Here is a 15,361-nt window from a genome sequence, read left to right as displayed (position 1 = left end):
TTTAAGTATTCCAGAACTAGAACTGATACATCTGCAAATTGGATTTTCCTATAAGCAATTGTCTTCCTCACATTTACTAAAGGCAACAAAACCCAAGAAGCTGAGTTTTTAAAAATACAACTGGCAAATAATTGTTACAATTTATCAACCCTCTTCATTATCAGCAGCATGCAGCAGCTAGCTATAAAACAGTCTTAGTAATGGATTACAATGTATAATTGGGATTTCAATCCCAATTTATTGTCTTCAACAACAAAATGCAATATAAACACTGTCTTAACTATTGTATTTTTCATGTTTCTCATGCGTGGACAAACAAATATTTTATGAATAGTCTCTTGGCAGACTCATTATTAATATACTGTACTCAAGTATTTACTTCTTCAAGCTACTGTTTTAATTACACAAAATACACATCTACAGCTGTAGACATAATGAATTAAATGAAGAGTTTATCCAAGAGTATGTTCCAAACAAAGAGCTGAGAGACTGCAGATGTCCCTTTTCCCCCGTAAACGATTTTCCATACAAGTTCCCTGTTTGACCCTGACAACACAGCAATTAAGCCAGTGCCTTTTGATAAATGTTTCAAATTTCCTTTCGGAAAACTAAAAAGGGTTTGTTTCTTGGTGAAAAACCATCCAGAGATGGCACAGAGCATCAATTCAAGAGAGTGTTTATCTGACATTAACCAGGTAATAGGAGAATATTCTTCTGATGTCATCTTCTGCTTTTAGTCTTACTTCCTAGGAAAACGTAGCTCTTTTCTGGTCAATCTCTGCACAGCACATGAGAGCCTATTTATTCCCTCTCTCCTCTTCCCATCCAGTAACTCTCAATCTGCAGGCCAGCTGCAATAGAAGCCGGGTAGCGTATCATTTTGCTGAGCACAAACTTACTGTAAAAGCAATTTTAACCAACTGAAAGCTTACGGGAAGATCCATTCAATTTCAACAAGGCAAGTCACTGAACTAATGGTAAAAACTGAAAGTTGTACCAGTACAGGACAAAAAAAGCCCATTTTTCAGGAAATTAACATATTGCATCCCCAGAGATATGCAAATTCCTAAAAACTTACACCACAGGCTGACAATCTAGCTAGGGAAACATCAGTTAGAAATAGGAGCTGTGTTTATGTATATATTTATTTTTTTAACTTCCAGAAGATATTTAAGTATTGATCTCTTCCTCTAACAACCAACCACAGAATATAACCACCAGAAGTTGCCGGGTAACCTGAAGCACTCGTTGAGAACTAGATGCCACCACAACACAATTGTAGTGCAGATACATTAAAAAAAACTCACTTCAACAATAACAAAAAGAGTATAAATTAAGTTACCCACACTAATTGATTATAATTTGTGACAGTCAAAATACCAAAGTATGAAGCTCTGCATAAGAATACTAGTTCTGTATTACTCAAAACAGACAACTTGACACGTCTATTCAGTCATCCCAAAAGAAAGCAGAAATACTCGCTCACTATTTAATGCTCAACATAGAATCATTTAGGTTGGAAAAGACCCTTAAGATCATCGAATGTTGCACCTTGTAGGATCATCAGCCGCCTTCTCTCCCCCAGTGCAATGGGATCCCCAGAGCACGTTGGTCCAAATGATAACTTGATGTTGATTCATGGATGATGTCGTGCAGGAATCTCCAGACTTCCCCCTTTACTAGACCAGATTTAGATATTCTGGTTTTATTATGAACAGAAACACTTATGAATTCAGTGCTTGATAGTGCCTGACAATGAATGAATCAGAAACTACCAACAGCAACCATTCAAAAGTTTTCAAAGGTAACACATTTGCATATTGAAACTTCCACGGATGTCTCTCTTGCATGTCACAGTCTCCTTTTGCTCCTCATCAGTAACATCAGCATCTCAGTATTACTCAGTTTTGATTGAGTATTAGTATTTCCAGGAAAAATACAAGGTCAGTAAGCCCTGGACATAGACTCCTCTTTTCCCTGTGGACAGATGCAGCCCAAGATCCAGGAAGTTTACTCCAACCCCATGAAGATTTGACCTGGAAGAACCACCACAGCAGAACACCTCTGCAGTCAACATCTTGTTGAGTTGAATTTCTTTACTGAAAGAGGGGTTAAACATTGGAAGAGGCTGCCCAGGGAAGTGGTTGATTCACCATCCCTGGAAGTATTTAAAAGACATGTAGATGTGGCGCTTAGGGACATGGTTTAGTGGGCATGGTGGGGTTGGGTCAACAGTTGGACTCGATGATCTTAGAGGTCTTTTCCAACCTTAATGATTCTATGATTCTATGATCTTGTTGGACTTGCAAGGGCAGCTACCAATTTGGTTGCTTTCCTTGCTTCATATTTAAGGTATTTAAGATCCACATGCCGTATGACACTGAACATAACCAATCGCGTCAGGGTCTTCCTTGCTTCAGGATGACAGTCCCGAAGTCTCCGAGAGCACAGCTTCCTTCAAGCTGCAACTGTAAACAGCAATTACCACTAGTAACCAGACTAGAAACCAAAGAGGATGCACACTAACTGCACAAGCTTCTAGACATACTCTGAAGTAGTCTCCGTATCCATGATCACCACCTGGACTGCACGAAGCCTTCGAGAAGTCATCATCTATTGACAAATATGGCCTATGTCCTAAGGCAAAGGATAAAGTCATTGATGCGCTGTGTCACAACAGCTACTTATCCAAAACACTTTCCTTTGTCCTTCTGGATAAAGGCAGATACGGACAATCAAAGCACAAAGGGCAGGATATTGGCGAAGTAACCTGTTAAAACTAAAAAGCCTGAGAGGGAGGCAATTAATGAAATTCTTTTACACAGGAGACCATCCCATCAGATCTTGGGTGACTGGAACATGAGAAATTCCTCAGTATCCTATGGAAGATGTAAGGTTTAGTGATTAACACCAAAATGTAATTTTTAAGTCATCACAGTCATCTTGCACTTGTGACAGAAAAAAATGATAAAATTCAGTGAGTGCTTTGTTTTTCCAGCATAGCACTGATGTTTCTGCTCAGCGGAAGAGAAACCCCTTCAGAGCTTTGTAGTACAAATCTCCACAAATAACGCATTGCAAAATTATATAACTGAAAACATTTAGATCCTTCTAGATGACAAAATGATGACACTACCAATGAAATAACTTGTGACGTATGGGCAATGACTGACAACCAGGTCCTTTTCTAACTTCAAGTCTCATAAACGAGAGGGTACTGGAGAGATGACAGCTCAGTTTAGCATAGCTAGTCACTGTCAGATAGCAACTTAACCTTTTTAAAGGGTATTGTTAAAACATTTTTCATGAATGCTGAAGTATTAATGCCACAGCCGCAAGTCTGGCTTCTTAGGAGGAATACCCATTCAACACAACAGGAGGATGCAAACAGTACTAGATGTCATACGAAACAACGCCTACAGCTGTTACTGACAACATCTAGAATGGGGCTGGCTGCTTTGCTGCTTTTCTTCTCCAAACTATTACTAGACAGCAGATTGCTGCCTCATAACACACTTTTAGTAGTGGAGTAAAAAAACCCCACTGATTCAGATAACCTCATTTAGTACTACCGCAACCTGTCAAATAGTTTTAGGTACTTCTATGGTCCTGTCCCGGTTTCAGCTGGGATAGAGTTAATTTCCTTCCCAGTAGCTGGTACAGTGCTGTGGTTTGGATTTAGGGTGAGAACAAAGTTGATAACACACCGATGTTTTAGTTGTTGCTAAGTCGTGCTTACACTAGTCAAGGACTTTCAGCTTCCCATGCTCTACCGACTGAGAAGGCTGGAGGTGCACAAGAAGCTGGGAGGGGGCACAGCCAAACTGGCCAAAGGGACATTCCATACCATGTGACGTCATGCTCAGTACATAAACTGGGGAAAGCTGGCCGGGGGGGCCGCTGCTCGGGGACTGGCTGGGCATCAGTCGGCGGGTGGTGAGCAATTGCACTGTGCATCGCTTGCTTTGTATATTCTATTATTTTATTTCAATTATTAAACTGTCTTTATCTCAACCCACGAGTTTTCTCACTTTTACTCTTCCGATTCTCTCCCCAACCCACCAGGGGGAGGAGTGAGCGAGCAGCTGGGTGGTGCTCAGTTGCCAACTGAGGTTAAACCACGACAGGTCCTTACCCTGGCATCTGCAGGCCATAACCTGCCATGGTTTTACCCTCAGAAGGGCTCATGACAAGGGATGCCTGATATCAGAGAGGTCACACAGAAAGTTTTGTGAGAGACCAAGACTCTGTGCCTCTGTTCTGAGTTCTCAGCTGCTGTCCTAAGCTTGTGCAAACCTTTCTGTATGACATTATAAACTGAAAATACAAAAAATTTACAAAAATGCATACAGTAATGTAAAATTATTATTTTTTATTATTTGATGTAAATTTTTATATTTTACCAAAGGTACTTCTATTCTTTGTTTACAAAGCCAAAAACATATCTGGATCACTTGCAAGTCAAAGAAGAGATTTCAGATGACAAAGAACATTTTTCAATGACCGGTTACCTGAGTTACAGTCCAATATTTAACTTCAGACAGTATCACTCTTAAGACTTTTTACAGTAAGAAGTAATAAGCTTTTCAAGTCAAAACTTACATCAGTGCTTGTCATAAATTTAAGAATTCTCATGAACCAACAACATGAAATATCTTACATAACTTATACTATACATTTTTGCTTGCCTCTACAATAAATTAATACCCCGGATTAGCAAAAATATTTACAAAACCAAGATAAAACACGGTATAAAATTTTTTCAAAGATATATTTCTTCCAAGAAACAGTTTGGTACCAAGAGTGAAATTTCAAGTCTTACAAAATTGCTTCTCACTTAATTAAATTCATGAAGGTAAATAAATAAGATACAATTATACAAACAAACATTGATACCCTCATATGGGTTTATGCAGTAAAAGTGTGTATCTCTTCCTGGGAGTATCCAAGATCCTTCAGGTATCTGAAAGTAAAAAATCAGATTTGTAATATTAATATTTGGAACCCAAAACCCACCACAGACACAGCTGAAGCATAACTTTAGCACCACTATCTTGTTTTTATTCAGACACGCACAATGAAGTTTACCTTTGCAAATACATTTAGAAAACCTTTCGTGCCCAGGGGCTCATATGTACTACATTGTCTTATGGATCCTGAAAGGATTTCTAGAAATACAGATATCTATTTAAAGTATCTCAGATTTCTCAAGAGGTAGTATAATTACTGGCCAATTCCACCCTCCATGCACCTGACTTCAGCAGGGCTGCAGAAATGCAAGCGATGTCCATATTGGTTCAATATTTTGAAGCTGGGCAAGAGAAAGTTAGAGGGCCTTTTATCTTTAAATATATGGCATATAAAATAAGGAAAGTATTAGGTACAGACATAAATAAATGCATTAATAAAAATCGAGAGAAGTGCTTGTGATAGAACAGCTGCTTTGAATTTTACTTTTAGTAACTTGTCAAGCTAACACCAACAGAGAAAACTTATTTCTTATTATAACAACTTTTCTGTGAACATCAAATAAAAGCAGCATTTAAAACCTTGGGGAAAAAAGGTCATTGTTAAAGAGATGCTCTTAAACAGTTTTGGACAACTTACTAGAGCTCATGAAATTTACATATTGCTGATATTTACTTATCTACACACTAAATATACTCCTCAACTATGATGCCAGGTGTTTTTTTAAAATTCGTTTTTTAAAAAACCTTAAAAACTTTTCTTACAAAGCAGAAAACAGAAGGCCATTTTTGAAAGGCTACCAAGTCAGAAACACTATAGCTAGTTAGGTTGTCAAATTTAAAAAAAATTCCTCATTCTCTAGTTCATCATTTAAAATACTCACTGTACTCCTTGTTCTGCAAAAGGTGTTGGACCACAGATGCAGATGAGCACTTTGGAGTCTTTTCTGCTTCTTTTCACAACCTCAGAGAGAAGCGATAAAGAAATCTTCCCCTGCTTACCCACCCAGTCCTTGGTTGGTTGTGAAAGAATGAATTGAACCTCAAACCTGGTAAGCAGAAGAATATTTCAGAAATATTCAGAAATATCTCTGATCAGAAATCTGCCACACAGAATGCAGATTCTTTCCTATGATTACTTTCTTGTTCTGCTCAGCTCCCACTGGCACGGTATCAGGTATCACAGACATTTAGTTGTTCCTACCAACCAAGTCAATCAAATCACCTCTAGTATTGTGCATTTAATTACTTAGCCCAATCTTTCAATCTTAAAAATTTTAGCTGTTATTTCACTGTACAAAGAAAAACAGCTGGTGCCAATTAAGATACTAAAGCACGGATTTTATTGTTCCGTTATTCACTTACACAAATGTTAGTGTAGCTCAGTACACAAGTAGTGAAATAAGAATGCTTAGCCAAACTTGTGAAAACATTAGTACAATTTCATTAATGAGAAAACACTATAACTGGTTTAAAAACCCCACTAACGGCATAGTTATTGAGTAAAAAACAAGCACTTGTGTATCTGAGGCTCCTAGTGAAAGGGAGAAAGGATTTTTACTGTAAATTCGCACAATGTCTAGACTATGAAGCTTTGGATGTGCCAGACATCACCAGGTTATAAAATAAATATTGATTTTTCGCTTCAGTGTTGTGAAGGAACAACTGAAATTAATTTGTTCATACAATTTCAACTAAGAATTAAGTAAACAAACAAAACATACTTCTATCATAAAATCTAGGCAGTAACAATTTATCTAGCAATAAAAACAAGGGTACTGAAATTCAAAGGCAACCTAATATTCCTATGTCTCCTGACAGAACTATTCCTGCTAAACTAAGTTAACATTACATATGCGCTAGTGCATTTTAATCCATAATTACATCGTAATTGAGGAAAAAAATGCAACAATTAGTACATAAAAATGAAAGTAACGGGCCTGATTTAAACTTTAAATTTCTAGACAAACATTGAATTTCTAGACAATAATTTTCTCAACTAAGTGACACCAAAGAGACTTTTAAAGACTCCTCTGTAAATTCAGAATGTTGCTCCAAGGGTACACTATCCCTGTCTATCACTTCTGCGCTTCTCTTTGCATATCTGTATTTTCTATTGCTAAGGCTAATTTTCTTCACCTCCAAAAAGCTTCTCAGTTTTAACGATCGTCTCATCTAACATACTGTCTCCAATAAACATCTATTAAACACTGTCATATCAAATCCCTGGCTTCCTATGGGACCTACAGAACATAATGACATAGCCTGCTGCTATGCATCTGTGACCAATATAAGCACATCTCCTTCCACTCCCTAGGTCTTATCAAATTCTTACCTAAGAGTTTCCAGAATTGGGATCTGTCTTTGTGCTAAAGCTGTACAGTTAGTCTAAGCCCCAAGACTTGTTCTTCTATACACTGGGATTGTACAAGTTGTTCTCAAGACTTGTAAATACCTTTCATCTTTAAGAACTAATTGCTCTAGTTGGTTTCTCCAAAGTATGTCGTCATCTGTTTTGTTGAAGAAGATCAGCTTCACTATCCTTAAAAAAAGAAAAAAGAAAAATTAACTGCAGATTGTTTCTGTATTTGAAACATCTGTTGAAGTATCAGAACTCACTGCATTATACAGAAGCCTTTTGCTTACATTTTGTTTGTTTGTTTTGCAACTCTGCAATCCTCAAATCTTTTTGCCACTAACCCAATATAGTATTTTTCTTGCTGTACCTGAAAGTCTGCTGGATTTGTGACCTCTCTTCTAAATGTCATAACCCTGTCTGCGGTTGCAACCTCTAGTTCAGGAACTGCTGTCCTAAGAAAAATAAAGTCTCTTGAAGTTACTAAGACCTGACTGAGAAGAGAGTATAGCTTGTCAAGTTTCATCTAGCGGTTTCTCAATATTGTTTGAGCACTACTACTTCAGTTAATAGCTGGTATATGAACTCTGTACACCTTTTTAATATTACATACACCAGCTGTGTATTTCAAGCAGCTTATGTCAATACTAATTTCATAAAGATGGAATCTAAACACATAGGAGTAAGAGAAAATTAACTCATAACTTGAAGAGCAAATTACAGCTCTGTACCAGGTTATCTTATTCCTACTTTATTTGTTGATTTATACAATCTATTTACCTGGAAAGCTACTGTTTACAAGCATTATATTTGCCAGATAGTTCACATTAAAAATAAGTGCTCTGTCATTGAGGTCGCTGCTATTATCTTTTCAGATTTTTATGCTACAGTGGAGGTAAAACACAAAGACTGACTTTACAAAACAGAATCTACCATCTGATGAAGCCACATAAACCTAATTTCTCCTTTATTGCTAATGACAGACTAATACTCTGGGGACAACTGATAGAAGGCAGATGATCTGTTGTTAAAAGCAAGCAGTTCCTGAACTGCACCCCACAGGGCTTTAAGTTACTGTTGTTTTTTTCCACTCAGGCACAGCTCTGAGCAGAGAGAGCATGTTGCTGTGGTGCCAGAAGCAGTAAATTCAGTGCCGTACTTGCAGGAAGCTGGAGCACTGGGATACCTGGCACAGAACCACACGGGTACCTGTCAGGGCCACCACTGAGGCTGAGCTAAGCCTGCTGGCCCTGCGCACCACACAGCCCTGCAATTCCAGTTCCGTAACAAGGCACTCCACTACCCAGTGTCCCTTTTACATGTGGCCAACCTTGCTTCTAAGAGACTAGCACTAGACGCAGTAAGTTTATATGATGCTGCGCTGAAACTATTAATTCCTGTCACCTCATCCTCTGTACCTTGCAGAGAGCCATCTTTCACGCATGCGTATCACACATGCTAGGGCTTCTGCGGAGAGTTCATGATCTCCAGCTGTTCTTCAGCTGCCATTTAAAAGCCAGTATTCTCCCAGCCTGAAGATACCACATTTTTGACTTCTAACCTTTTCCCCTTTCGCAGTTTGGTAGCACTTCAAGATTCCAGGAAATCTCTTACAGGCTACATCAGATGCCAAAGATAAGAGATCACCTTCTACTTATGAGAAGCACGTTCATTTTCTGCTGCCAAAAGTATAAAACTGAGGTATGACCGTTGTATATAATACACATCAGCAGTAGTGTTATTGAGAGAAAGACGTTCCAGATGCATTACAACTCAAAGTAAGTTACAATGTACAAGCTTTGCAAAACCTGCCTGGTATAGAACAAAACAGCCCCAAATCAGCTATGCTGCATATTTAAATACTAAAATCAACTTATTCAGAAGCTAGCATGTGCCAAAAATCTAAGTTTCTTACACGCTTCCCATGGCCCACTTCCCTGGAAACATGGAAAATAAAGCTCACCAAGAACGTAGTGCTGTCAAAACTGGCATGGTGCCAGCGTTACTCAGGTGGGGAAAAAAGGCAACAAAAAGTGCACAGCAAAGCCATGCATTTTGTTCATTGGGCACAAAGGTAGAAAGTGGTTATTCGGAGAATAATGCTTTGAGACACCCTTACTGATACTCCCCAATGTAGACAAATATATCTGCTGCAGTACTGCTCAGTACTCAGCACTATAAAGAGAACAGAAAACCCCCAAACTTGGAATGAACTGGGAACAGTTTTGCTAGAAATGAGGGAGAAAACAGCTAAAAGGAAGAGATGGAGATTTGGATATGATCCCCACCCAGTACAGAAGAGCTGGTTGAGAGAATGATGACAGAAGTTTAGATAACAAATGAGAAACTTAATCATCTCTTTGGAAGGAAATAGGGAGAATCTGACATACTGGTAACTACTACAAGGGATGCAGGTTTTAATAAACTCAAAAACTGCTGTGGAAGGTCTTATGAAAAGCTGTATAGGGAGAGGAATTAAAGAGATCCTTACGTGATTTTAACACAGAGGAAGAAGAAGAGGTAGAAAAAGTTACAAGATCACCTTCAAAAACCAGAAGTGATGATGAAAGTGGAACACTACATTAAAAGCAAGTATGAGAACAGAGTGGTAGTTTAGGAATGAAAAGCTGGAGACAAAACAACTATCAAGGAGAATTAAGAATAGACTGCAAGCATCCTATACTTATTTGATAAGAGCATTAGCCCTCTACCTAGTGTTTAGTGCCTTTGTGCCTCAGTCTTCTTTAAGAAAGGTATCCATCTGATTGCAGTTATACACCACCAGTAAAAAGGAGCAAAAATCTCAACTTAAAAAGGAAAAAACAGCATAGAGGACCGATATTCTTTTTAAATTAATTCTTTGGCCAAAACCAATTTGGCCTGTAAGAGTAGAAACAAGACTGAAGGAAGAGCATTATGACTTCATCACAAAAGGATACTGCAGACAGGAAGAGAACAAATTGTTTTCCACGTTTACCATAGGCAAGAAAAAACAGACTTAAAAGATAACAGGGAGTCTTTGGCTAGACAGTAAGAATGGAAATCCAATGATCCAAGCCCGTTACATCACAGCAAACGCCACGTAGGGAAGCTGCGGATTCTCCAGCGTTTGCAGTGCAGCCCCAGAGGTTCAGCCGCACTCATCCAGCTCTACAGACAGGGGCTTCTGCGCCCTCAGGTGATAATTCAGTCATTATTCAGATCCTTCCTCAACTTTCTGCAATTCATGTTCTAGTGTGTGCAATCCAAGCTTACGGCAATCGTTACTTTTCACAGTAAGAGAATTTTATGCAAATTATATTGTTTATATATACATATAATCTCATGTATATAAATAGTATTTATAAATACATACACACACATATATTAAAGACACTCTTGTAATATTTTCCCAAAAGAGAAAGTGAGAGTTAAAGAGCAAATATAAGGCCAAGAAACTAAGTTGCCTAGAGCAGTCAGAAAAACGAAGCTTTAAGTGTCTGCATATAAACAGAACCTGTACCAGATCAAATCATTCCAGCGACTAACAAGCCTCCACGGCAAGAAGGAAAAATTCATTTACTTCGACTAGTAAGAAAACAGATGTTGCTGCATCCTAAGCTAACTGTGACCACTGAGTTCCCATAAGAAATTGTGCTGGAGAGAGTTAAAATAAGCCACTCTGGTCATCTTTCAAGGACAGAGTAGATACAAACACTATCTGTGCAGCAGTAGTCTTTCACACGTTATCTACTCTGTTTATTCTGGTTATGGATGTCAAGGTTTGCATCTTTTACTATGCTCTCCTTAGTTTTGCTTTCTTATTATCAGAACCACCTTTACCTGACATACTAGTTTTCCCCTCAAGAAGAGAAAAAAAAAAAATTATTCCAAATTCACTTAGTAGTGTTTCCCAAGCATTTTGTCAGATGATAGATTTATCTTTTGGATTCACAAAGCCAGCCAGCCACTTGTTATTCACTACTGACAATACAGGACGCTTTGGAAGAGCCAAATAGTACACAGTCTCTCTGCTCACAAAATAGGATTATATGTAATTGCTGAACAATAAACAATACAAAAATAATGTCTGAGTTAGATTTTTTTTTTCTAGAAACAGTTTTCTGCAGTACGTCATCCTTTTTAGCTTTACTATGAAGACTAGTGTCCAATTAATCTATGTTGTTTCAAAATGTTCTTCATAAAGACATAATGAACCAAAACATCCTGTGCTTCTATTGAATAAAATTCAGTATTAGAAATTAATCTCCATTACAAGAGTCCAAATCCAAAGGTACAGTAAAACAGTAGCAAGTCTGTTGAACTGTCCTCTGCAACAGTTTTAAAGAAAAGACAGTGCAGTTATATTTTTCATTTTTATACTCTCCCAAATTATAATAGTTCACATTGACAAAAATGTAATCTGCTAAGAAATTCTGCAAGATGTGATTCTAGTGAAAGATTTTTGCTAAAAGCAATGCAAGCACACCTCACCTCTATCAAAGTATGCCCCTACAGTAACTCTTTGAATTTCCTTTTAAAGTTGAGCTATTGTATACTCTCTTACAGTTGTAAACTGACAATCACATCAAGCAGAAGTACTAGTTCTGGGGTTCTGAAGGACATAAGGGGCCAAAACCAACCTGTTCACTTGACCAAGAACAAGTAATGCTTCCTTGTGTAGATTTTACAAGCGGAGTACAGAATGCATATGCAATACACACCTTTTTATGCATTTGAATATACTTAATGCTATGCTTACATAAGTCGCGCTTTTGTGAAAACTGGAACTCATCTGGTAAAAATGTGTTACTGTCGCTTAGCAGGTGAAAACAATATAAAAGTATGCTAGCTACTCAAATAGATTAAAGAGAAGCCGTAACTAAACAGTTGTAAACCTCCTCAGTCCAAAAAACAGTGTCTACATTGAAATATTTCAATACTAAAAAAAGGCACTCAAATGCAAAGCTAGTTTAAAAAAAACAACCACCCCTCAGATTTTCTACTTGGTGAGCTCATTTGTATCACAACTAAAATCCAAAATGCAAATCAGTCCATTTTGTTGATGGTAGCCAAGTATGTGTAAATTCCCTAAAGCATGCCAGCTTTTGGCATAAGTTGAAGAAAAATGCTTTCATACAATTCTGTTTTGTTAATTGTTTTATTAACACTGAGGCTTGCCCATTACGTTTCATCCTTCCTATGGATTACTCTAGCTTGGGGTTAAATCATAAGAAGTGTACGTACCGGAGGCAACTAACTTCAGTCAGAGCAAAATTCAGCAGTTTAACCATTGGTGTGAAGCCTGTGCCTGCTGCCAATAAAAAAAGATCTTCTGAAGTTTGAACCTGTGACTTCTTGAAGTTACCTTCAGGATTGCTGACAGAAATATAGTTTCCTTTATTAAAAAAAAAAAAAAAAAAAAAAAAAAAGAGGTAAATGTTAATGAGATGAAAACAAGCTAATTACTATTCTGATTTTTTTAAAGGCCCTTTCATATTGCCTTCGTCTTTGTAGTATTAGGGTTCCTTTCAGAAAGGTACTAGACATTTCACACAAGGATCATTCTTGTTGAAAGAACAGATGTTCAATTAAAATGTCTTCTCTTGATGGATTTTGCATTATATGAGTATACAAACATTTGTAAAGTCAGTGTTAAAAATCTACCTCCGTATCTGGAACAGAAAAGGAAGTGCATCTTAAGTCTAATAAAACAGACCTAGCTTTCTTTATTCGAAAGTACAAAAAGTTGTTCTAAGAGTATATACAACCAGTGATCAACTATAATGTGTGATACAGTTGACATATCTGAACAGTTAAACATGAACACATTTGGAAGATCAGTCACGAGAGCTTTACGTAACAGACAACTCCTAGTTACAGTGAGGATAAGCCTGTACATTTAGGGCATGGAGAATAAGGTTTAAAAAAAAAAAGTTGTAAGTATGTCCCAATGTATAAGTAGGTAAACAACAAGAACATCACAATACCCAGACAGTGAATCTGAAAAGATAAAGCAATTGCTGCAAAACCAAACACAAAAAAATCCCAACATATACTTACCGATTTGTAGGTGGTCAAGTGCCTGTGTGAACAGTCCACAGGAATAAATTTTAATCATTAAATATATATGTGCACCATCATAGTGAGATGGTTCTTTGAAATCCAATGGCAAAAAAGGCAATACAGGTGTGTATGGTTTTACTACCTCTGTCCCTAGACAGAAGACAAAAAGGTAGCTGAAATAATATGAAAAGTACTCTACATCCAGCAAATTTACTGCAAACAAATACCAAAATAAACAAACAGTAAACAAATAATCTGCATATCCCATAAAAATAACACCATCGCATGCTTTTATGCAAGTACGTTACTTTCCACTGCACCAGTTCTTATTACAGTAGCCTTCTACTTCCAATTAAAATCTTCAGGCCACTGTACAGTATGTTCCTTTTATACTACTTAGAAATTCAAAACACTGGAAGAAAAGATCTAGAGTCATCCCCAAAGAACATGAAAATCTAAACATTTGCATTTAATTTCAAGTACCACAGCTTGATTTTTTCTAAATTGAAATAGCAGATTTTTAGTGCTGCATGATTATATTTTCTTCCACTATCATTTCAAAAAGCCATTGTATAATCATAGAAAAAAGACTGCAAGAGTTGGACACCAGCAAAGAATTATGTAGGGAGGAGGAGGACAAAACACTTCGCAATTAAAGGATATTTAAAAATTCTTCTGAGAAATCTCTCTACCACACATAGTGCAATGCAAGTACAGTGACCAGCATAACCATTAATATGGAAATTTTTAATAGTAGCCTCAAAAAAAAATAAAACAGATATTTCTTTGACCTCCCATTTTATTTTAAGTTCGCCTTTTACAAAAATTTGAAGAATAGCACTTAAACAATGCTTTTCAAGACGCCTTCCTCTCACAACCTCATGTTATCATTAATATCATGTAACCGGAGTGTACAGTAGTGTTACCATGACTGCTATAAATCCCTCAGAAGAAGGGAAAAGGAAAAAGAAAAAAAAGGAAAATTGCAACATTACCCTCGGCATGTCAAAAAAGCTGCAAACTAAAAGGAACTGACTAATCATACATAACACATATACAACGAGCTTAACCCCCTTCAAAGATGAATAGCACTACTTCAGCGGAGAGAATGTTTTAAAGGGAGAGTTGAAAGAAGAGCCAGTAAGGTCAACAGTAAATATCAGCCACCTCGATAGTTAGCTTTCCAGCAATATTAATCCAGTCTGTTCATTATTAAGCACTGATTGTGACCCTGGAAGCAGAGACCTTCTAACTACAAGCAAGGAATTAGTGGCCATGGACTTGGCATTCTCCCAAGACTATGAGAAGGGATTTATGTTAATATATCCATGGCTACATTCTCAATTTTTCTTACCTGCAATGATTTGTTTGAGGTAAACATGTTGTCCAGTGGGAACACGGAGATGTGTGCTCTTAGGCAACATTAAGCAGAAGAGCTTGGTGTCGTGGGTAACTTCCATCTTAGAAACCAACTTGCATTTCCTATAGAACAATCCTAAAAACATGGTTTTACTTGTCTCAATCTGTCTTTCTATTCTTATACATCTTTTAATAAGAGATAGAGAAAGGTACATGTTTCACTATATACAGTTATAAAAAGACTATAAACGGATGCTTCTTGTAGCATTACTTACAATTATTTTTCTAATTTTGGACTAAGGACTCATTTATAGCCTTACATTAGGCTTATAACAGACTGAATCTGTAAGTTATCAGCATTGACTGGGAAGAAGTAGAAAAACACCGAATACTAGAAGAAAGCAGAACCCCCTGTACTACATTGCACCTGCACTAAATTCACCATACGACTACAGCATGAATACATATATGCAGACTAAAACCAGCTTGGTTAATGCAAATGGCAGATAAACTAGGCACAGCGCCACAGTCTTCAGGAACAGACTATCTAAACCCACCCAGCATCCCAGATATTTATTGGGCTGACCATCCTGCATTGTTGCAGTTTCACTGCTATTAGCACAACGAGAATTCC

The 15,361-nt window shown here is 37.4% G+C and overlaps 1 protein-coding gene across 1 annotated transcript in view; it reads right to left on the bottom strand.

Annotated features, from left to right (window-relative positions):
* Positions 1–4,357: 4,357 nt before the first annotated feature.
* CYB5R4 (cytochrome b5 reductase 4) overlaps positions 4,358–15,361 on the bottom strand; it is a 39,723-nt gene continuing 28,719 nt past the window's right edge. The window contains exons 11-16 of the mRNA XM_076333161.1: positions 14,723–14,863; positions 13,366–13,518; positions 12,550–12,700; positions 7,423–7,509; positions 5,852–6,016; positions 4,358–4,963 (exon numbers count right to left, since the gene is read on the bottom strand). Coding sequence (XP_076189276.1) covers positions 4,909–4,963; positions 5,852–6,016; positions 7,423–7,509; positions 12,550–12,700; positions 13,366–13,518; positions 14,723–14,863 — 752 coding nt within the window. The 3' untranslated portion in view covers positions 4,358–4,908. The remainder of the gene's footprint in view (positions 4,964–5,851; positions 6,017–7,422; positions 7,510–12,549; positions 12,701–13,365; positions 13,519–14,722; positions 14,864–15,361) is intronic.

The sequence above is a fragment of the Aptenodytes patagonicus genome, chromosome 3, assembly GCF_965638725.1.
Source record: "Aptenodytes patagonicus chromosome 3, bAptPat1.pri.cur, whole genome shotgun sequence".
NCBI classification, from domain to species: Eukaryota; Metazoa; Chordata; class Aves; order Sphenisciformes; family Spheniscidae; genus Aptenodytes; species Aptenodytes patagonicus.
Note: the sequence above shows the minus strand (reverse complement) of the source record. Positions and strands in the feature narration are given on the sequence as shown.